Raw genomic sequence first — 22,884 nt, 5'->3', positions numbered from 1 at the left:
TTCCAAAGCATCAGCTTCATGAAGCACAGAGAGTAGAGAAGCTGTTCTGGATTAAAGGACACTGAAAAGGCATACAGAGAGAGAGCAGCAGCATAGCCTCTAGGCAGATGATGCATAATATCTGTAGTGCAGCCGACATCCAGGTGCCAGAGACCCACGGCTGCATGGGATGGGCCCTGGCGTCCACTCACTTCTCCTCTGAGGCGGCCTGGCGCTCCATGCGCAGCGCAGCCTCCACACTCTGGTTCTGCATGCGCAGCTGGTCCACCTGCACGCTGTGCTGCTGCTGCAACACCTCACGCTCCTTCTCCAGCTGCCGCGCCTGCTCACTGGCAGCCCGAGCCCTGTGCAGGATGGGGGAACACTAAGGACAGAGCTGGGGAAAGACATGATCACCCCGCATGCACCTGAGCTGGGAGGAAATACCTGAGGGGGGGACATAATGAGGTGGCGAGCACCACAGTAGCATCCCTGGCCCCAATCTAATGTCCCACTTATTGCAACCAAATCCCTTTGCAAGGGAAGGGGCAGGCAGGTGAGGCTGGGCTGGCACTGCAGAGCTTCTCTCCATGCTGACAAGGAGGCATGCTCCGAGGAACCATGCAAGCCATGAGGCCTATTCGGAGCACCTGCCTTCTCCCAGGGGCCCAGCATCTCAGTGAGCACCTGGCACATGAACTCAAGATGACCCGCCCAATAGACAAGCAGGGACAATGGCACGGCAGTGGTCTCCACTTCTCTAGTGGTCTTCCTGGGCCCCTACACCAGCACTATGTGAAACTCAGCCAGGATGGCAACCACACCAGGTCCTGGCCCTCTAAGAGATGTGCCCACGGTTCTGGGGCTGGGGCCCTTAAAATGCCACTCACCTGGCCTCCAAAGCCTGGCGTTCCTTGGTGGCAGCCTCCAAGCGGCTCTGGCTCTCCTGGAGTTCCCCCAGCAAGGATGTCACCTGGGCTTTCACAGATGCCTTGTCCTCAGCCATCTGCTGCAGGAGAATCATTTCCTGTCAGCTCTGCTTTCTCCTAAGGCCTGAGGTAGCCCAGCAGCAGCTCAGGCTACACCCCTGAGGGCTATGTTTCTGTACCCAACACCCCCAAACCCTGCACCTCAGGGAGCCCAATGGCTCCCTAACCCCCTGGTCTCCACCTCTACTCTCTCTACTGGCAGAGACGCATCCATCAGTGTCCTTCCACCCCCACTCATCCCACTCTTCATCTCTGGCAGCTGCCCAAGCCAGTGAAACAGCCTGGGCAACAGAAAGCTATCAATTCCTAGGAACCCCTACCTCCAGGGTCCCTTCCCCACCCCTGTAGGTGAAGTGACAGGACCTCAAGGGGTGCAGGGACACAGAGGCACCTGGAATACTGCAACACTGCAACAGCTTAGCCACTGCCCTGGCCATCAGACGGTGAGGGCTGAACACAGAGACCACATGGGTATGGCCTAAGCAGGAACTTTTTTCTCAGCAGCTTTAGGATCCAAAGACAGCAACATAAACATGGGCCTACTAGAAGATGAGAGGCTCAGCCAAGCAGGAGTGGCTGCTGAATCTTAGTAAATACCAAGACTGACAAAAACAGTACACAGTTCACCTCCCTGCCCCAAGACCTGACCAAATCCAACACACTCCTGGCAGCCTTGACCACGTTCCTAGGACATCCCAGGTGCCTTCTAGGCCTGTCTGGAAAGCTCTGGCTACAACTGACACAGGTCCCCGGCCTCCCTTGGAGCACTTAACAAATGCTCCTCTGGCCCTCTAAGATGTCTGCTCCTGCTGCACCCCAGCAGTGTCCAGAGACTTGAGAGCGATCCTTTAACACAGAATCACTGGGAATGGGGCTGGGGTCAGACTCCCTTGGGCACCAGGACACGACATGGTCCTAACCGTGATATGTGCCTCTTTGTGTGGACACTGACACCCATTGTCATTTTTTACTTGAGCATCCTTCCCCATCCAACGCACTTCTCTCTCCCTCCCTCCCTGGTTCTTTGCCTCACTCTCTTCTTTATAGGAGTAGAATATGTCATGGTCTGGATCTAAAATGACCTCCCTCACACAAAAAAAAGTTTCCAGTGTCTAGCGGCAGGGCTTCGGGGGGTGACTGGGTCACAGGCTGCTACAGACTTCAGCGGACTCACCCATGGATGGGTTCATGGCTGATGTGCTGCTGATGGGGGGAGCTGGTTGGTCTCTGCTCCCTGGCTGCCATGGGTGAGCAGCTCTCCCCAACCTGGCCCTTCTGCCATGCTGCTCCCACCCTGAGCAGCTAACCCCGGACTGAGCTCTCTGAGGCTGTGAGCCACACAATCCCTCCTCCTCTAAATTGTGCTGCTGGGGATTTTGTCCCGGCACTGGGAAACTGACTAAGACAGAAACCCAGGGCCCACACGTGCTAAATGCATGCTCCACCACTGAGCTACACTCCAGCCCCAGATCTCTCCAGGACCCCCTCCCCAACTCTCACTTCTGCAGGTGGCCATAGAGCTCAGCTCTTTCCCCATCACCAGTCGTCAATGAACAAAGTCTGTTGTTGGAGCTCTGACAAATGTCCACCCTTGTTCCTCTTTGACACTGGAGTCCTTATACAAAGAAGGGAGGGGACACACCGGGAGGTGGCCTCATGATGACAGTGGCAGAGGCTGCCAACCCAGGAGTGCCAAGGACTGCCGGGCTACTGGGCACTGGCAGAGGGGACAGGGGATGAGTTCCTTCATGGACCCCAAAAGTAACCCATACTGCCAGACCTTCATCTCAAATCCCTGGACCCCAGAACTGGGGAACAATGGGGATAAGAAATTGCTGTTTAGGGGGCTGGGGATTTAGCTTAGTGGCATAAGTGCCTGCCTTGCAAGCGTGAGGTCGTGAGTTCGATCCCTGGTACCAGTGTGCCCTGACAAACTCACATGACTCCCCAATAGGAAAGCAATACTCTGAGCCAGGCACTGCCCACAGTGAGGTACACATCCTCCAAGGCTGGAATCTGTCTGTGGCAGGGAATCTGTCTGTGGCTCTGCCCCTCCCAGACTGTGCACCCCTGCTGACCTACTGTCACCAGGGCCCTGTCACTGGTCAAGCTAGAAAGACTGAAGTACTCTCCTTTGCCCATATTGAGCATGCCATCCTTTGCAGACAAGGCAGGACAAGGTCAGCTCCCAGGCAGGCTGAGCCTCCTGCACATCCCAGGCAAGGAGTGCTAAGTCCCTGAAGACCCTGCCTGGTGAAAGTACCTTGCTTTTTTCACTGGGTCTAGGGTCCTGCCAGGCAGTCTATGCTGGCGCCACACACAAGTAGGCACCTTGGGCAACATGGTGCCAGCTGGACCTCTGGGTGGCTAGGACCCAAGCCACCAGTGTCAGCCACTCGATGCTTCAAGCCTACGCCACCCCCCTGTTAAGAACCCCCAGACATGAGGCTTGAGGTTCTCCTGGGTAACAAGGTCACACACAAGCCGTCTTGCACCCCACCAGGCCTCTGGACATTCCTACTGACCTCTCCTGACCCTTAACTCAGACACCTGTACCACTGCATCCTTTTATTAATGGTCTGCAGGGTCCTAGAGTCCCCAGTGAGCCAAGCAGGTAGTCCTGCAGGAGAACACCAGCCACAAGTACTCTGCAGTTTTCTGAACATAGTAGGGTTCCCCAAAGGGGCCCAGCCTGCCCACCGGCTACCTGCTGGCATCTCTTCAGCTGCTCCGCCTCCTGCAATGCCTGTTCCTTCTGCCTCCTCAGCTCCAGTTTCTCCAGGCTCAGCCTCTCCACCAGCTTCCTGGCCTCCTGGAACTTGCACATGAGGAACTCCCTTTCCTCCTTCTGGCTGGCTTGGAAGTGCAGCAGCTCCTCACAGCGCTCACGCAGCATCTGGTTGTTCTGCCGGATGGCATCTGGGGGACAGGAAGTCCTGACAATCTGGCCTTGGTGCCAAGCAGGTAACCTCCCCCTGGCAATGCTGAACTGCTGCCCCCCCAGCCAGGACAGACAACCATCTAAACATGTAAGCCCCCACCACTTCTTCCAATCTTCCAAATTCATTACAGAGAAAAATCTGACCCTATGCTTCTGCAAGGCACACTTAATTCATTGGCTTTTGGGTCCTGATAATTCAAAAACTATAGAGGTCATCTAGGCATTTAGGGCTCACTCATGCCAAAGGACCAGCAAGTCAGAAGGGGGTCCCTTTACCCATAGGGGTTATAATCCTGAGCCCTGATCAGGAGGGGAGGCAATGAGGAGAGGGGGCAGGAAGGAGGATGTCATGCTGCAGGGGTGGTCGGTACAGCTGCCTTCCAATAGTAGTGCCAGGATGAGGGGGACAGTTCTAGAGACCCAGAGGGTGGCCCTGTAAAATACTCAGTCCCCAGCCACCCACTCAAAGGCAGGTCTTTCACTGAGGCCAAGACCCAAGGACAGTGGTGACTGATTATGACCCTGAAATGGTGGCTTCCTAGGAGAGCCAGATCCCATCTCGGGGCAGGCCATGCCCCTCACTGAAGTGCCAATGCTCATGGTTTGCTCAGGGCAGGGACACAGGCCTGGCTACGTTTGCCCACTGGGAAAGCCATGCTACCTCCAGAGGTCCCTGTTCCTGGAGCCCACTGCCTTCTCTGCTCACCCGCCCCCTTCGATGTCCTTCCCCAGTACTGGTCCTGGGACTCCTCTAAATATGCGTCTTGCATACTCGGCCCACTCAGGATCTACTCCCAGGGAGCTCCAGCTGAAACCCAGAGGGGCCCAGTGGCTGCACATATCAGAGCAGAGATGCAGCCCTCCTCACCTCGAAGTTCGTGATTCTCCTCCAGACAGTGCTGCAGGGCCTCGGGACTGCCTTGCTCCACCTGCAGCTGTAGCATTGCTGGCTTCCCAAGAGGGGATTCTTCGCCCAGCATGTCCTGGTCCCCTGCTGGGCCACTGCCAGGCTGCACCATCTCACACAGCTGACTCTTCCAGGGGTGCTTGCTCATCCACCACAACAGCGCCTGGGGGTGGGGGCAGCAGGGGTGTCACAGGGGACAGTGCCACATTCCTGCCCTGGCAGGAGCTCTGGGCCAACAGCAACAGCGCAGCAGAACTGCAATCCCTTTGTACAGCAGAACTAGATGCTGAAGCAGGGCTTTTATCAAAAGCAGAGGATGATGACTGAGAGAAATGTCAAGAGTGCTGGGAACCCTGTCCGTTCCACATACCTCTACACAGAAGGGGGAGGTCCTGGCCCTCACCTAGTGTAAGCAGCTAAATGTAAGCCCTGAAGACCTTGTGTCTATGTCTTCACCCCAAGTGCAACAGTATCTGGAAAAGGGTCTTTTCAGACATACATGGATGAAGGATCTCAACATGAGGCCATCCTGGGTCACATGGACCCCAACAAATGTGGTTAAAAGACACAAGAGAAAAGAGGGAACCATATGGGAAGAAGCCACCTGAAAACAGAGGTAGAGACTAGAGTGACGTGACCACAAGCCAGGGAACAAGCAAACCACCAGCAGCTGGGGGGAAAAAAAAGGGTCTCTACCCCCCTATCCCAGCACACATACAATGCATCAGGAAATTCTACATTAACTACTGTAGGCACCTACACAGTCCTGTGGTCACAATGCTTAAAATCTACTCTAATAAAGACACATACTAAAATACTTAAACATGTTATTTGAAACTCACTTCAAAATAAAGAGGGAAATGTGATATGAATGCTCACAGGAGCATTACTCAGAGCAGCCAAAGAGGAAAAAACCTGAATGTCACCAACTCGTAGTCAAGCACAACCACATACTACAGCACAAACCAAACTTTCAAACACTGCACTAAGAAAAACAATTCACAAAAGGCCACATGTTGTACAATTTCATTTATAAGAAATGTCCACAGGGGTGGGGATTTAGCTCAGCAGCATAAGTGCCTACTTGGCAACTATGAGGTCGTGAGTTCGATCCCCAGCACCAAGAAGAAAGAAAGAAAGAAATGTCCACAATAGGCAAATCCATAGGGGCACGAAGTAATGTGGAGGCTACTTAGGGCAATGCGGTGAGTGGGGGGGGGGTGATACCTAAAAATACAGTGTCTTTTGAGAGTGATGAAAATGTTTTGGAATTAGGTGATGGCTGAACACCTTTGTCAATGTACAAAAGTCATATGTACACTCTAAACAGGGAAACAGTGTGGAATGGAAGTTATATCCCTAAAGAGCTATTATTGAAAACAACGGGAGAGGACTCTGAGGAGTATAAATTAAACAAAACTAGCCACAAGCCAATAACTACTGAAAGCTAAGAGATGGGCAATGGGATTTACAGACCTTCCTACTTGTGTACATTTTTAATTCTTCAAGAATAAAATGTCAGATTAATAATATCACTTGTATTATTGCAATCACTTCCTAACAGATCACCTTGTTTCTAATCTTTGCCCCTAGTCTACGGTCTCCGGCCCCCAGGGCCAGTAAAATCTGTCTACGCGGTAACCCCTTCACTGCTCTCACGTTCCCACAGCGCTTGAGGCCCCGCATCATCTGTTCTCCCATTCCTTTCGACTACTCGGCCCTCGCGCTCTCAGTTCCAGCTCTAAGCGCTCCTTGCAGCTCCTAGAATACCCTGGGCGGCCCATTCATTCTCGGGTAGTAAAAATGGCCTGGGGGGGACAAGTAGCTATCAACCGTTCTGCGAAGAGAGTTAACTGAAGCGCGAGAACGGAGAATGTGTCTGCAGTGGAAAAGCCCCTAGGGGTACGTACAAGCTGACCCCGAGGCAACGGCGGCGGCAGCAGCGGCAACTGCAACAGGAGGAGCACAATTAGTCCACTCGCCGCCCAAGCAAACTGGGTCGGGAATCCTCCCGATCAATGCTCCAGACAAGCTCTCGGCCACCCAGCCACACCCTAGCCCCTGGGCCGATGCTCCAGAAGAACACCGCAGGGAGGGACGCGGGGGCCCAAGCAGGAGGGGGAGCCTGGAGCCGGAGGCGTCTTGGGAGACAAGCAGGACACCACACCTGTCAGCAGAGTCGGTCAGAAATATGGAGGGCAGGAGCGGCGGGCTGCGAGCCCTCCTAGGGGCGCGGAGCTGCCGGGTTCAGCAGTCGCCCTTCCCTTCTCAACCCTGGAAACCCCCGCTTCCGGCTTCCTGTGTCGTAGCTGTGGGATCCGGAAGTAAAACATACAAGCCGCGACCCCAGGAATAGCAGAGGCTGCCGAGGTGCGAGGACCGCAAAGCTGCGTCCTGCTCTGAAGAGAGCGGGAGCTCGCCGGCCTCGGCTAGTCCACAGGGCGCTGTCCAGTGATAAACACCCTCTGCTTTCCAGGGCGTCGCCGCCTACACAGCCCCTAGCCTGTGGAGCGGCCACACCTACCCCCCCACAGGATGCTCGCCCTAGCCTTGAGAGCCAGGACAAAACTCAGGAAGCCCCACCCACAAACCGAAGGGAACGCTAGGAGAGGCGTGGTCACGCCGCCGGCGGAAGTGGAGCATCCCGCGAGAGCGAGGACCACCAAGGGGCGACCGGGAAAAACAGGCTGCAGTGTGAGGCCCTGCTGGCCGCGGCGACGCCTGGGGAGGGGGGGGCCTCACGGAGCCGTACGCGTGCCCGCGAGGAGAAGCGGGCAGAGCGTACGTGGAGTGGCGCGGCCGCCTACGCAGGTGCCTGAGGGGAGTGACAGCTCGCGCACGAGGCCGCCTGGGGATGCGCGTGCACCTGCCCTCTCCCCCAGCCCGCGCGCTCAGGAGGAACCGCGGAGACCCGCCCTCGCTCCTCGCCTCAGGCCCCGCCCCCGCGCGCCTCGCCTGAGGCCAGTCAGATCAGCCTCGGCGCCCGCCCCCGCCTGTTAAATGGGCTGGCGGGGCGCAGCCCCCGGAAACGGCCGTGCACTGCCGGGCTTCGAGCGTGGCCAGCGGGCGGGCAACGGTGGAGGCGGCGGCGGCGGCTGCGCGGCGCAGGTAAACGGACGGGCAGGCACAGCGTCGGCGGAGGGACGCGCTGCCAGCCTCTACGCCGCGCGCCCCTTGTTCCGTGCGGTTTACCGCGTTTGAAAGCGGCGTCGAGTGGGGAGAGTCGAGGTGGACCCCTTTGTGTCGCGCACCGCCCCCTCGGGGCGCGGGAGGGTGAGACCCTGAAGAGGGGAGAGGCAGGCCGGAGTCTTCTAGGGCAGTATTGGACCCAAGCTCCATCATCTGCATAATCTGATGCGCTCTGGCCCGGCGTGAAGTTTGGGGCAGCGTCCGGAGGGTGTGGCCCCGGGCATGTAGTGGGGTGGCCTGGCAGAGTGCTCTGCTGTTGCCCAGAATTGTTGCCCTGCCAGAGATCTGTTCGCACGCCCCCAAAGGAGGCAGCCCGGGAGGAGGAGGGAGGAAGCCCAGCGAACCGCAGCGACAGGCTGTGCCCCAAGTCCCTCCTGACCCTGCTCATTGCCAGGCCTTTGGGTCGCAGCAGCCAGCTGGTGAGGGCCCACAGGACCCCTGGAGATCAAGGCCCACTTGCTGGTGGCCTTCTATCCTCCTGCCTTGTCAACCAGTTTTTCTCTCGCCAGACAGCACCATGGCAGAGCAGGTGGCACTGAGCAGGACCCAGGTGTGCGGGATCCTGCGGGAAGAGCTGTACCAGGGCGATGCCTTCCACCAGGCCGACACCCACATCTTCATCATTATGGGCGCGTCGGTGAGTCTCCCCAAGCCTCAGATCCGGAAAAATCACAGTAAAGGGCCTGGGGCCCTGCCCATTCCTTGCCTCAGCTTTCACAACCAAGCAAGCTACCTGGAGTCCCACAACTTCCAGGAGGTGCAGCTTTGGCTCCTTGCACTCCCTCCTCCTCCATGAGGAAAACAGGTGCAAGCAGGATGCTGCCGGCTCAGGGTTGTTGCCACACGTGTCTGTTACTTGACCATAGTTACACAGTGGGCACCAGCAGCTGGGTCTGAGGTTCTGTCTGCCCCTCTACTGCGCAAGTCTCCTGGGCCTGGATGTCAGGCCTTCCCTCAGTCACCTCCTCTTGACCACCGTTTCCAGACCCACTGAGAAGTTAGGCCTGTGTGCCGTCCTGGCACAACTGCTGGTTTGCTCCAATCGAAAAGGCCAAAGAGTAGAAGCCAAGTCAGAGGGGTGGCATATTGAGGGTACATGGCAGGGCTGGCCAAGGTCCAGCCTTGCCCTTAAGCTAGGGCATGGTCCCTCTTATGCCATCCTGCAGCAACATCTATGCAGAGCCAGACATTGGAAGGAGTTTTGGTTGGTTGTTTTAACCTTGTTGTGCACAAGGATCTGCTGACCACCGTGTTACCAGTTTTACCATTTGTTTTGAGACAAGTTCTTGCTGTGTAGTCCAAACTGGCTTTGGACTTGCAACCCTCCTGCTTCAGCCTGTCTAGTAGCTAGGGTTACAGGTGGGGCCACCTTACCCAGATACCATGTGGCTCTTACCAGGCTAGGCAGTAGCTTAGCACCTGTCTGGCATGTTGTAGGCCCCACCGTACTGGAATAATTCCAGAGTTCTCTGTTCATATGAAGTATGCCACCTCCTTTGCCACAGCTGCTCTCTGCGACCTCCATATTTTTTGTCAGAGCTGGGGAAACGAATGAGGAGGCAGGTGGGAGGAGCCTGGCCTGGGAAAGGTGAGGGGCTCATCATGGACACTGTCCTCCCGCCCATGCCATTAAGACCCAGAGCAGGCAGCCAAGTGGATCACATAGTGTCAGCCACTAGCTGAACACCTAGGACTCTTGAGTATTTGGCCCTCAGTCCAAGGAGAGGGAGAGATTGGAACCCTGGCCAAATTTTCTACCCTTCCAGTCCCCACCCCACGCTGGCCTGAGCATTGCTAAGGGTGACCCAATCATGGGCTGGGTTGCAACTCCAGGCCCTGAGCCCTCACTGAGAGCATTGAGCTTATTTGCAACAACCCAGAAAGGAAGGCTTTTGAAATAAGCGCCCTGGGGCCAACTTCGTTATCACAGCAGAGGTTGGGGTTGGGCTTGGGCAACTGGTTTCACTGCAATCTGCCGGGTTCCCTTTCCTCTGCTCTCCTCTCTGCTTTGAGGAGCAGAGCAGCCAGAGCAGAAATGGGAAGTGCTGCTCCAGCTTCAGGGCAGAGTGAAGCCTCTGTGAAGAGCCTCATTGTGTCCCCCAGGACAGTGGGCAGCTCCCACTCACAGGCCTGTCCTTGTGCCAGCGGGTGTTGGCAGGGGCCAACAGCTCTGGGAAGCCAGCAGATTCTCCAATTATTCATTCATTCAGCACACAGCAATCAGGTGCCCCTTCGGGACACAGCCCCAGTCCCTGCTTTGCACACTCGGCCTGTGAACTATAAAGGGCCAGACACCAAGGTGTCCCATAGAGGAATACATATACAGAAGTCACAGGTGGGCCCTTATATCCCTAACCCACACTACACATAGGTCCCACAGGCAGGGCCAGAAGAGCTAAGCCTTCGGGTAATGGAGGAGAGGGCAACCCAGGTGAGAAGAAGAGCAAGCCTCTAAAGCCCTAAGTCGCCCTAAGTCATGACAAGCTCATTGTGACCCAGAAAAATAAAAGGAGGCCAATGGCTGGTGAGCCACGACCCATGCCCAGGCCAGCAAGACAGCCCAAAGCAAGCAGGCCACCATCTGCCCCTCCCTCCCTGGCCTGCTTCCCCTTCCAAGCTTCTCAGCCAAGAGGATTCCAGAGAGTGACTTGGAATCTCTCAGTGAGCCCCAGCTGAGCCACTCCCCCTTCTCCAGCTGTCCCTCAGGCCTTCGAGGGCATCCTGCCCACCTGACAGCACTGGAACTGGGGCTACCAGGTTCCCCCATGTGCTGACGGCAAGGCTGGGATCCACATGGCTGTCCACCCTTAGTTTCTTCACCTGGCCCATGGTGACTACGGGCCTGGTAGGCACCCAGGACCCACCTGGGACATTTGTGAGCAATGTGGTTCCCGCTGTGTCATGATGACATTGGCACTCCTCCAGAGGCCTGGTGACTCAGCCTCAGGGTGGAGGAGGGAGGTCCTCTCCTTAGTTTTTCAGCCGAACTGGGCAGCCCCCTGGTTCTCTCGCCTTGGTGGCCAGGAGCCAGCTTGTTTCAGCCAAATCCCAGGGCTCCAGCTGGGGGTGACTTCTTGATCCCAGCAAGTTTTGGGCTCAGGGTGGCCACCCATACAAGCCCCCACTCTAAGACTCTCCCACCACCACAAAGGACTGGGAATCTTGTCCCGCCACCCCCCCCCCCCCGTGAAGTCCTGTGTGTCCTCAGGCAGAGGCCACTGCTGCCTTTGCTGTTGCTGCCCTAATCCCCCTCCCCCTTGCATCCCCCCCCTGCATTTCTTGCCCCAGAAGGTGTCAGTCTTGCCTGAGGAGAGGACAGGGCCATTCCACCTCCACTGTCCTTAATCCTACCTCGCCTGTCCCTCGGGTGACTGGAGACCAGCAAACTGCTTTTCACTCGCTCTTGCTCCGCAGGGCCTGAGCTGAAACAAGGTGAGCAGGTTCTGGCTCTAGTTAATTCCAAAGGGAGCAGCAAGGGAAACAGCTTGGGGTGCAGGGCAACCGTGACTCAGCAGATGGTCCCCTGCCACCAACACGCCGCGCTGCTTGGAGTCCATCTGACTCCTCACAACCTGCTGGAATTTGACCGGAAGCAAACCCGGCCCATGGAAGGCTGTGGGCTCTTGGGGCCTGGCCCCCAGCCAGCCTGCCAGAGAAGGCGGCCCAAGCGCTCACAGCAGAAAGCCCAGGAGGGGCCCCTCTAGAAAGGCCATAGGACAAGGGAAGGGACAGGAACAGCAGAGGCTGCCAGGGTAGCCACAGTGAATGGCGCGTGGGGAGTCGTAGGTGTGAACATGGGTAAGGCAGGCAGAGTCCAGCAGGTGGCATTTCATTTTGAAGATAGTCACCATAGCCTGGGGTGACAGGAAGACCATTTAGCCCTGACTCCCCAAAGTTCCCGTGGAAGGTGACAGTTACGATGGGAACCCACATCAGGATCGGGGCATCAGCCATGAGCAGTTGGCAGGCCCAGGTGGAGATAATGCAGTTGGGCCCCCATGTCAACACAGGCAGCCCAACTCGCCCTGGAGATTGCCCGAGGGCTTTATGGAGCCGGTAGGCAGTGCCAATGACCTCCAGTGGTGTGGTTCTTGTTCCACAGCCTCCAGGTCAAAAATGTTCCCAGAAAGAGGCTGCCCTAGCCTTCTCACCTTTGCACAGAGGCCAGACCACCCCAGGCCGCTGTCCAGGAGAGGCAGTCAGAGATGTCTGTGGGGCTGCTCTCTGTGAGGCACCTTTGTGTATTGTATTCAGCTCCCTAGCTACTGGGGCTCACTTTGTCTTTGTGAGGTTTCTTTTGGGGCAGGGGTTTGAGAAGGTCTCACTACATAGGCCCAGCAGCCCTTAAACTTCAAGTAACTCTAGCACAGGCTGCACTCAAACTTGTGGTCATCCTCCTGCCCCCTGCCTCCTGAATGCTGAGATGACAGGTGTGTGCCACCATGCCCAGCCATGGAGCAGGCTTTTCTGGATGGGCAACTTGGATTCCCACACCTGGCTTCCCCCACCCCCACCCCCAGTTTCAATGATAGGGTCTGAGATGAAAGCTCTGGGAGGAGAGGCCCTGCGAGGCTTCCTGATGTCTCTGCCATGAGCAGACTCTACAAAGCTGCCTCCAGCAGAGTCCAACATGGCAAGCATCTCCTACATTCACGGCTCAGGGCTCTGTCTCTCTTGCTGTTTGTTGCTAGCAAGTATGTAGTGGTTGCCTTGTGTCCACTCATTCATGGAATGAAATGGAAAAGAATACGGCCGAGGGGACAGTTCGGTGACTGCACAAGCTGGGCCTACCTATGGCAGCTTCCCAGAGGCTACCTGTACCCCACAGGTTGCTTCTTAGGTTGCTGTCTCCCCAAGGCTTTGGAGTTTGGTTTATCTTTTATTTTGCCATCTTGGAGATTGAGCACAGGGCCTCTACTCTGAGCTACAACCCCAGCCCTTGTTTTATTTTGTGGCAGGGAGGGTCTAAGTTGCTAAATTGCTGAGATTGGTCTAGAACTTGGATTCCTCCTGCCTCAGCCTCCCAGAATACTGGGATCACAGGCTCTCACTACCACATCTAGCTCCCAAGGGTAATTTCTAACCTCTTCTCCCTCCCTGACTACTGTTTTTGTTTTGGGGTGTTCTGTTGTTGGGTTTGGTTTGGTTTGGTTTGGTTTTTATTGAGGCAGAGTTTCACTGTATGGTTCAGGCTGGCCTCAAACTCAATGTGATCCCCCTGCCTCAGTGCCCCAAGTGCTAGTATTACGGGTGTGTGCCAGCACGCCTGGGTTATTTTTTTTAACCATCTATTTTTGGCACATACCAGCAATATTGTCCTCAGATAGTAACAGTACAATTGATGATACAGTATTTTCATCACCCCAGAAAGTTCTTGGGTGTCCTTTCCCAGCCAGTCCACCGCCTGCTCCAGTAAACTACTAATCTAATTTCCATCACAATACATTTGTGTCAGTAGGTTAGGGTCAGGAGACTGAGGCAGGAGTATCGCCTCATGTTCAAAGTCAACCTGTCTCAAAATAAAAACAACAATAATAATAATGAACTAATGTTGCCTACTGCAGAACTTTTAAGTGCACTCATGGGTATTTTGCCTGTTGTGTTTGGGTTCTTTGGTTCAGCATGGCGGTCTGAGATCCCCCTCCATGTGCCGGAATCCATCACTGTCATTCCTGTCACCTAGTTGCATCCCATTGACTCAACGTGAGCATTGGAGTTGTTTCCGGTCCAGGGCTGTTTAGAAGGAAGGCTGCTCCAAACACACATGTGCGGGTATCCGGGTGGGTTGCAGTCACAGGATCGCCCTGGCTAGGCAGGCTGTGGGCTCCGCACAGGGTCATTGAGGGGCTGCCTCACGTGTTACAGACTCTTAGTCCTATGTGTCACAGGCATTACTCTCTCATCCTGCGCAGTGTGTGGCCATGGTTAACTGGGCCATTTTCTCCTTGGTTGTAGGAGCCGCGTGTGTGTCGTGAACACAGGTGGACACTCGGGCTGGGCTTCCTGGTTTGTGGTGCTGGGGGTCGGAGGCCTTAAGCATGCAGCGCCTGTACTCCGCGCCTCCGCTCGCCTAATAGTGCCTTGATGAGCAGCTTCCTTAGCTTCACTTGGTCTTCGTTTATCAGTGTCTGTAGTTCTTGCTGTGTCCAAAAAGTCTTTGCCTACCCCTATGCATTTTTTAATTTAACCCCCTTATTAAAGTCATTCATTCTGATCATTTAGCCATAGAACAACCTGAGATGTTTTGTTTAGACAAACTCATCTCCAGACCCTCCCTGCCGGTAGAGCCAACAGCAGAGGTTGCTTTAGAGTTCCTGATCTTCTACAGGAAGTGAATACAACACCCTCCCAAGCTGTGGGGTGTTATAGGCTTATTCCAGAAATCCACTATTTCACGTTAAGGAAATTCCTTTTTTGTTCCTGCTTTGATAAGAGTTTTTATCATGAAAAGATAAATCTTTTAAAATTCTTTATCTACATCTGTTGAGTTCAGAAAGATTGCTAGATTTTTTTTTTTTTTTTGAGACAGCATCCAGGCCAGCCTTGAACTGAGTGTGTAGCCTAGGATTGCCTCAAACTCATAGCGATCCTCTTCCTTCAGCATCCCAAGTGCTGCAATTATAAGCATGTACCCCCATGCTGGCCCAGGCTGCTAGATTCTAGAAGCCAATAACTAGGAGTAGGCAAAGACGTTTCCCTTTGATCTGTTTTCCTTTGATCTGTTTTCCTTTAATCTCTTGAGGAGGTGAGTGGTGATGCCCAGGACTGACACTGGCTTCTTAACAGGGCACCACCCGTTCCCCAGACGAGACTGATGTGCTTGTGATGCGTGGTGTTAACTGAGGGCTTTGCCTCTGCATGTGTGTGCTCGCGTGAGGGGCCAACGATTGTACCTGTGTGCCTTCTCATTGGGGACAGAAAGTGGACCCAGCAGTGCCCCTCTTCATCCCACCTGCAGCTTCCCCTCCTCTGGATTAGAACCCCTGCCAGTGGCTGCCCTTTTGGTAGATTGAATAGTTCTAGAAATTTGTCTCATCTTAGTTATCAGCCACAGAGTAGATTTGTTCAGAAAACTCTCTTCTGAGCTAGGTGTGGTAGCACACACCTGTGATCCCAGCATTCTAGGAAGCTGAGGCAGGAGGATACCAAATTCAAGCCCAGCCTGGACAACTTAGCCCTATCTAAAAATACAAAATAAAAAAGTTAAGGTTGTAGCTCAGTGATAGAGCACCATCATGGGCTTAAACTCCAGTATGTCAAAAAATAAAGAAGCCAGGTGTGGAGTTGTACACCTGTCATCCCAGCACTTGGGAGGCTGAGGTAGGAGGATTTCCAAGAGTTCAAGGCCAGCCTAAACTACATAGTGAGACGCTGGCTCAAAAAAACAATAATAATCTGCCGTTCTTTTTCTGACCCTGTAAGCTAAATGTAGCTCATTGCTTTCAAGCCACTTTTTACGCTTGTGTGACTCGCAGCCATGAGGCACCAGCTTTGATGTGTGGCACCCTCATTGTCACTTAGGTCTTTTGGCTCTTTGAGACAGGGTCGTGCTGTGTGCCCCAGGCTGGCTTCAATCTTGCAGCAATCCTCCTGCCTCAGCCTTTGGAGTACTGGGATGATAGGTGTATTCTTCCATGCCCAGATTATTGGGTTTTGAAGAATTGAACTTGCAAGTTTTTCTTGGGCACATGAGACACACTTTCACCTTTCAGATCAAGGGAAGGAGCCAGGGCAGACTCAGATTTCAGGGCTCCTCTGGTGATTTGTAGGGTAGAGATTGAGCCAGGTCATGACCCCAGCCTCTTCCAACCTCATCTGTCCCTCTGCCCTAGGGTGACCTGGCCAAGAAGAAGATCTACCCCACCATCTGGTAAGTGTGGCCTCAGCCCCACCGGAGACAGGTCTCGCTGTCCCCTCCCCGCTTGACCCCAGATGTGCCACCTGCAGGTGGCTCTTCCGGGACGGCCTGCTGCCTGAGAACACGTTCGTGGTGGGCTATGCTCGATCTCGCCTCACGGTGGCTGACATCCGAGAGCAGAGCGAGCCTTTCTTCAAAGTGAGTGGTTTCTAGTATCCCAAAGGGGGTGTCCTGGAGTGTCGCCACAGGGTGCCCCATCACAGGCAACAGTGGCGGGGCTTTGGGTGGGCGTCTTCTCAGACCATGGGACAGCAACTTCCTAGAAAATTGTCACCTGGTGTGGCAGCACTCTCCCCCAGTTGTATGTCCATGAGCTCTGCCATGTCTTGAGCTACAGGTCTCTAGAGGTCACAGGGTGACTGTCCTTCCTGTGTGTTGGCGTGGTGTATGTGCCGCCTACCTCTGCCTCCCTCCCACAAGGACCCAGGCGACTGGGACAGCTGACATCGAAAGGAGGCTCAAAAAAACAATAATAATCTGAAGCTGCCAGCACAGTAGGAGAGAGGGGCTGGCGTCACTCTGTCCCTCTGTCCATCACTGTCCCAGGCCACCCCAGAGGAGAGGCCCAAGCTGGAAGAGTTCTTCGCTCGCAACTCCTATGTCTCTGGCCAATACGATGAGCCGGCCTCCTACAGGCGCCTCAGCAGCCACATGGACTCACTGCCCCAGGGCCCGCAGGCCAACCGCCTCTTCTACCTGGCCTTGCCTCCTACCGTCTATGAGGCCGTCACCAAGCACATCCACGAGGCCTGCATGAGCCCTACGTAAGGCTGTCCCCTCCCGCCCTGCCAGCCTGTTCCACCCACAGGCCTGGAGGCCAGAGAGCATGGGAGCTCCCTGCTGCCCACAGAGCTAGAACCATGGGTACCCTCCTTGTTCCCTGCGTGATATCACTCCACAAAGGAAAGACTGTGATACAGCCTTTCCTGCAAATGCCTGCTGTCCATGTATTGGGGTTCACGTGCCTGCATCCAGCTGTGCAGCCTATGAGTTTGGGGCCGTCCTGAATTGTCACAGGGAGATCCTGTCCCCAAACAAAAAAGAAAAGGAAAAGTTTAAACAGCAGTTTCCCCCAAAAAAAGCAGTTTCCTGCTAGCACCTCAAGATGGCAGTGTTACTCCACGAAAGGCTGCAGGTCTCTTGCTCTTTCTCTGACGTTTCCTGCATCCGTCCTCAGAGTCCCTGAGGGCCCATAGTGTTGCTATGTGGGCGCTGCCACCCCAGCATTCTCCCTGATTTTGAAGGCAGGGCCACACTGATGCCCTGTGAAGGATGACAAAGCAAAGGACCTTTTGTCCTTCTAAGACCTGTGGGGGTACAGCACAAGGCTATGCCAGGAGTTCAATCCCAGCCTAGCCGATAGCCCCCACCTGAAAAGAGTTGAAACCTGTTGGAGAGCTGTGCCCTCAGTGGCCCTTCCCCTGTCCTCACCAGCCACTGGGATGCGCCCCTGCCCCTAGAGACTGCGTGGGGCAGGAGAACAAGGCCAGTGTGGCATGGAGGACACTGGCAGATGGGTGGGTGTCGAGACGTCCTGGGAGCAGGGTCACAGAAGTGTCCTCAGGGTGGGCGCCAGAATGACGGTTGTGGCTCCCAACAGGGGCTGGAACCGCATCATCGTAGAGAAGCCCTTTGGAAGAGACCTACAGAGCTCGGACCAGCTGTCCAACCACATCTCCTCCCTGTTCCGCGAGGACCAGATCTACCGCATCGACCACTACCTGGGCAAGGAGATGGTGCAAAACCTCATGGTGCTCCGGTGAGACCAGTCAGGGACACCCGGGACAGGGTGGCAGGGAACCAGGCCCCAGGCAGGGCCCACGGAGGCTTCACCTGGGGAACTTGCTGTGACTGTGCCATCCTCACCTACCATCCCACAGGTTTGCCAACAGGATCTTTGGCCCCATCTGGAACCGGGACAACATTGCCTGTGTGATCCTCACCTTCAAGGAGCCCTTTGGCACTGAGGGCCGTGGGGGCTACTTTGATGAGTTCGGGATCATCCGGTGAGAGCCCATCTTCCCCACCCCATTTGGGGGTGCCTCCTGGCCTGAGAGTACAAATGTGATAGCTGAGTGGGGGGGTGGTACCAGGGCTCCCAAGAGACACTGGGAGTCAGGCAACGAGTCCCACCCCCTGCCCCCAGGCTGTGTCTGAGCAGTGCTGGGCACCTCTGTCCCCAGGGACGTCATGCAGAACCACCTGCTGCAGATGCTGTGTCTGGTGGCCATGGAGAAACCTGCCTCCACGGACTCCGATGATGTCCGAGATGAGAAGGTGGGTGTGAGCACCATGCCTTGGGACGGCCCCAGCCAGAGCCTGCCTCAGCACACAGGACTTACTTTCCCTGCCTTTCCTGCTTCTCCAGGTCAAGGTGCTCAAGTGCATCTCTGAGGCACAGGCCAACAACATGGTCCTGGGCCAGTATGTGGGCAACCCCAGTGGAGAGGGTGAGGCCACCAGAGGGTACCTGGATGACCCCACGGTGCCACGCGGGTCTAATACCGCCACCTTTGCAGCTGTCGTCCTCTACGTGGAGAATGAACGTTGGGATGGTAGGTGACCCTTCTGGGGCCTCGCATCACAGGGCTGGGCATTCTACTTGGGCTGGCCCCATCCTTAAGTCACCCTGTTCCCTAGGGGTCCCCTTCGTCCTGCGCTGTGGCAAAGCCCTGAATGAGCGCAAGGCTGAGGTGCGGTTGCAGTTCCGAGATGTGGCTGGTGACATTTTCCACCAGCAGTGCAAGCGCAACGAGCTGGTGATCCGTGTGCAACCCAACGAGGCTGTGTATACCAAGATGATGACCAAGAAGCCAGGCATGTTCTTCAACCCAGAGGAGTCTGAGCTGGACCTCACCTACGGCAACAGATACAAGGTGGTTATGCATGTGCACAAAGGGGGGCAGGGTACAGGGGACACAGCTGTCACTGACTCCTCGGAGGCCCCACAGGACGTGAAACTCCCGGACGCCTACGAGCGCCTCATCCTGGATGTCTTCTGTGGGAGCCAGATGCACTTCGTGCGCAGGTGATGGGGGTGCCAGGCGTAGGGTGGTGTTGCCCCCGTGTGCTCCCATACCCAAAGGCCACACATCTCTGTCCCCTCAGTGATGAACTCCGGGAGGCTTGGCGTATTTTCACCCCGCTGCTGCACCAGATTGAGCGGGAGAGACTGCAGCCCATCCCCTATGTCTACGGCAGGTGAGGGCAGAGTAACAGGGTCCCAGATGGGGGTCCCCATGTCTACAGCAGGTGCGGGCAGGAGTGGGGGTGGTTAGGGTGGGCAACTCTCATGTCCCCCTACCTGTCCTGTTTCCAGCCGAGGTCCCCCTGAGGCAGACGAGCTGATGAAGCGAGTGGGTTTCCAGTACGAGGGCACCTACAAGTGGGTGAACCCCCACAAGCTCTGAGCCCGGGTGCCTGCACTCCTCCTCAGCCTCCCAGTGTCGAGAGGACTCTGGGACCACAGGCTTGGCCACCCCCTCCCACCCTTCACCCGCCACCACTGCGCCAGCCACAGCCACATTCCTCCCACTCCACCACCACCCCCTCCTGTTCCACCCCAGGAGGAAGGAGGAGGGGGCATGGCCCAGCCAGTTAGGGACAGGGGAGGAGCTTCAGGAAGCTCCTCAGAGCGGAGCCCCCAACTTTCCCAGTCCCCAGCTGAGAGGACCTTGGCCAGGCTACCAACTGCACTCCAAGACGCCACCTCCCTGCCCACCATTAAACCTCAAACAGCCCCACGTCCCTCCGTTGTTTCTTCCCTGCCACTATCACTTGTTCCCTGTGTCACCCACCACCCTCCCATGGCACAGGGTTACCACCTGAGTGTTCCGTGACCCTGTCAGTGTGTTCCACCCCACAGGTGTCCATCACTGAGACCAGCTTCAAAGACAGGGACAGGTCATAGTTGAGTTAGCTGCCACCCCTTCAACTGCCTGTGCTGGCCTTTGCACAGCCACAACCCTGCCCTTCATAGTCCCTTGAGGAGACACTGCCAGTCTACAGAGGAGAAAGAGGTGACAGATTCTGAGGAAAGGGAGTCAGAAGTGACATTCTGCGTCTGGGTAGCCCTGTCTCTCCCTGGTCCTTCCTAGGCAGCCTTGACAACACCCCAGCGTGGTACTCAAGGCAATGTGTGCATGAGGGGGCCAGAGTCAGGGTAGGGAGGGCCACCTGCATGTGTCTCCATCGGGAAGCACTTGCTGTCTGCACACACCACTTCCACCCAGTCACATTTCAAGGCTCCTGTGAGTGCTCTCAAGGATCACTACGACTCCTCCCGGCCCTGTCTAGAGCCAACAACCCTGACGTGGTCCCTGAGCTTGTGGCCTAGGCCTGGGGCACAAGGCTCACAGGACGAGGGTCTGAGGGTGGGCCGTCTAGGAGCAAGCAAACTAAACAGTCATGAGGTCAGCCTGCTCCTGGCACAGGATCTGGCAGCAGGCAGCAAGTTGGCACCAGCTCGGAGCTGGCCACGTCATCATGTGCATGGTTGAAGTGAGGTCTTGGGGCTCTACTGGTGCCCCTGGCTCACCTCAGTAGCTGGGACTACATGTACGCATGACTGCAGCCCACTGTCCAAGGTTTCCTTTTTTTTTTTTTTTTTTTTTTTTTTTTTTTTTTTCCTTTGAGACAGGGTCTTGCTAAATTTTCAAGGCTGGGCTTGAACCTGCCATCTTCCTGCCTCAGCTTTGTGAGTGCTGGAATCACAGGCGTGCGCTACCACGCCCGGCTAGGGCTTTTTGATGCATCCAGGCCTCTCCTTAACCTGCCACAGAACCCGGCTGCCCTCACCCCAGGCTGGAATGACAACATGGAGCTGGGGATGCCAAGGAGTTGGAGGCTTGTGCCCAGGTCCCTACCAAAGAAAGCCATCGAGAATGAATGAGCTCCTGGAGGCTGAGGCAGGAGGAGGGTGACAGGAGGCCAGCCTGGGGCAAACTAGGGGGACCCTAGAGTAAAATGAAGGGAAGCACAGCAAGAGTTTTCAAAATGAGAGACCATACTTTTGGGTGGGCATGGTCCTTCCTGTTACACAAGCTAGGAAGCTGTTGGGTGCTGCCCTGCTCCACAATGCAGCTGTGAAGGACAAGGACACGGCACCCTACAAGATGATGGAAGGAGACAGCTGTCCCGGGGGTGCCCCACACTACCCGGGTGCCTTGCTCAGGAGAAGCCATCTTGTATTGGTGTTCTGTCCTCAGAAGGAACCCTGAACTCTGGGGGAAAGAGGAAGATGGGAGCACAAGAGGGCCAGCCCCGCCCTGGGAGGGGGTACTCTACTTTTCAGACAGCCCTAGGAGAGCAGCAGCAAGAGGGGGAGTCCAGGAGCATGGGGGACAGCTCGCACTCCCCTGGGTGCCTCTGGTGACTGCGAGGAGGGTCTTGTTGAGTTGGTGCAACTCTGTAGCTTAAGACAAGAACACTGAATTTCGACTTGGGCTCTGCCAGAGAGGCACAGGCATGTGGTAACCAGGTGTCATCTCACCTCTGGATGAGTGGATTTGACCCACGCTGGGGACACAGCAAGTAGGGCAAGGGGCTGTGAAAGGAGGGCGCCCTCCCAAAGCATCCACTGTAGCAACTTCCTGAGGCAGTGTTAGGGCACCGCCCTCCTCAGCAGATTGGCCCCATGGGTGGAATGCATAACCAGTGGGCTCCCTGGGAGGCTGGGCCTCACATCCCAGGCTTTGATGTGTCTGGGGGCTGGGCCCCAACTCCTTCCTTGCCCCCTCTGCCTCCGGCCTTTTGGTCTCCCAGTCTTGGAGCTGCAGGAACCCCAATGAAACTGGTCCCCTGTGTGTTGTGGGTGTCAAGGGTTGGGTCCCAGCTACAGGAAGATGACTGCCACAGAGTCCAAGTCAAGACAGCTGGTACCACGTATGGAGCAGAAACAAGCTGGTGAAGTTGAGGACTGTCAGCAGTCACCTCAGGTGTGGGTTCCCACATGACACTCCAGAAGCACCAGTAGAGACAGATCACACTGGAACTGAGACAGACACCAGACCCATTCAGTAGACCCCAAGATGCCGCCACAGCTGTATAGCAGCACAGGGACCCTGGGAAGAATGAGAGACCAGTAAAGTTGTTTGAAGGTCACTTGCACTTTAGGTCATTGTATTTGGATACAGTGTGGCAACTCCCACCAGAGGTCCCTTCCTCCAAAGTGAGGTAAGAGCCACAAGTCCCAGTGAGGGCACCAAGTGCCATGTCTGCTCCACAGCACCTCCCTGGGGTGGGGAGGGAGGCCAGGGTGCCACCGCTGCACTCCAGGCGCACACTGCCAGGCACAGCGGAAACGCATCTGCACACATAACTGTTCACACATGTTCTTCTCTGAACCAAACTTCCATCAGAAATGGGAGAATGATACACTAATTAGAAATAATAAACAACAAGCTGGGTGTGGTGGCGCACACCTGTAATCCCAGCACTCTGGGGAGCTGAGGTTAAGAGAATTCCAAGTTTAAGCCCAGCCTGAATAATTTAGCAAATTAGCAAGACCCTGTCTCAAAATTAAAAAAAAAAAAAAATCCAGGTGTGGTGGTATATGCCTGTACAATCCCAGCACTCCAGCAGGCTGAAGCAGGAGATGAATCACAAGTTTGAGGTCAGGTTATCTTGGATCTAGAATGTCTGCCAAAAGTCTCATGTGCAGAGGTGGGGCTTTTGGAGGGTGACCTTGTCACGGGGTGCTATTGTCATCAGTGGATTCGCCCACCGAGGTGTTCACAGTTGAGTGTGCTATTGGGGGTGGCAGATGAGGAGGGTCACTGGGCTATGACCAAAAACGGTGTGTTCCTGTCCCTGGCCCCTTCGTGCTCTCTGCTTCCTAGTTGCCATGGGTGGGCAGCTCTCCTCCCTTAGGCCCATTCCCCATGATGTCCTTCCTTGGAGCCAAGCAACCATGGACTAACCCTCTGAAACTGTGAGCCAAATAAACCTCTCCTTTATGCTG

General features: G+C 55.5%; 2 protein-coding genes across 8 annotated transcripts in view; one reads left to right on the top strand and one right to left on the bottom strand.

Annotated features, from left to right (window-relative positions):
* Positions 1-11,577, bottom strand: part of Ikbkg (inhibitor of nuclear factor kappa B kinase regulatory subunit gamma) — a 16,712-nt gene extending 5,135 nt beyond the window's left edge. Inside the window, exons 1-6 of one of the 5 annotated variants that reach the window (XM_063246622.1) lie at positions 6,984-7,327; positions 6,727-6,765; positions 4,778-4,979; positions 3,676-3,887; positions 870-988; positions 192-344 (exon numbers count right to left, since the gene is read on the bottom strand). In XM_063246622.1, the coding sequence (XP_063102692.1) occupies positions 192-344; positions 870-988; positions 3,676-3,887; positions 4,778-4,964 (671 nt within the window). In that variant the 5' untranslated portion in view covers positions 4,965-4,979; positions 6,727-6,765; positions 6,984-7,327. Of the gene's footprint in view, positions 1-191; positions 345-869; positions 989-3,672; positions 3,888-4,777; positions 4,980-6,726; positions 6,766-6,983; positions 7,328-11,356 lie in introns of those variants that run through there. The other 4 variants (XM_013141272.2, XM_063246623.1, XM_005000024.3 and 1 more) reach the window with 4 other exon arrangements.
* Positions 7,784-22,884, top strand: G6pd (glucose-6-phosphate dehydrogenase). Of its 3 annotated transcripts, none has more exons than XM_003462133.5 (13): positions 7,784-7,924; positions 8,515-8,642; positions 15,838-15,875; positions 15,953-16,061; positions 16,470-16,687; positions 17,524-17,682; positions 17,804-17,929; positions 18,107-18,200; positions 18,292-18,478; positions 18,564-18,799; positions 18,875-18,951; positions 19,032-19,124; positions 19,243-22,884. In XM_003462133.5, the coding sequence occupies exons 2-13, from the start codon at positions 8,523-8,525 to the stop codon at positions 19,331-19,333; spliced, it is 1,548 nt and encodes a 515-aa protein (XP_003462181.2). In that variant the 5' UTR covers positions 7,784-7,924; positions 8,515-8,522; the 3' UTR covers positions 19,334-22,884. The 3 variants fall into 3 exon arrangements, with proteins under 3 accessions (XP_003462181.2, XP_005000084.1, XP_023416223.1); XM_005000027.3 differs by having other exon boundaries at positions 7,817-7,898; XM_023560455.2 differs by lacking the exon at positions 7,784-7,924 and adding an exon at positions 8,071-8,089.

The sequence above is a fragment of the Cavia porcellus genome, unplaced genomic scaffold (assembly GCF_034190915.1).
Source record: "Cavia porcellus strain 051 isolate PalLab524CR breed Dunkin Hartley unplaced genomic scaffold, mCavPor4.1 scaffold_3, whole genome shotgun sequence".
Taxonomy (NCBI): domain Eukaryota; kingdom Metazoa; phylum Chordata; class Mammalia; order Rodentia; family Caviidae; genus Cavia; species Cavia porcellus.
The sequence above is the reverse complement of the archived record's forward strand: the minus strand, read 5'-3'. Positions and strand labels throughout refer to the sequence as shown.

Excerpts from the sequence above, each read along its gene's own strand:
- G6pd (XM_005000027.3), top strand. The coding sequence starts at position 7,817 with ATGGGCTGGCGGGGCGCAGCCCCCGGAAACGGCCGTGCACTGCCGGGC. Across the intron at positions 16,062-16,469 it reads AGAGCGAGCCTTTCTTCAAA|GCCACCCCAGAGGAGAGGCC; the intron begins GTGAGTGGTTTC and ends TCACTGTCCCAG. Across the intron at positions 17,683-17,803 it reads CAAAACCTCATGGTGCTCCG|GTTTGCCAACAGGATCTTTG; the intron begins GTGAGACCAGTC and ends ACCATCCCACAG.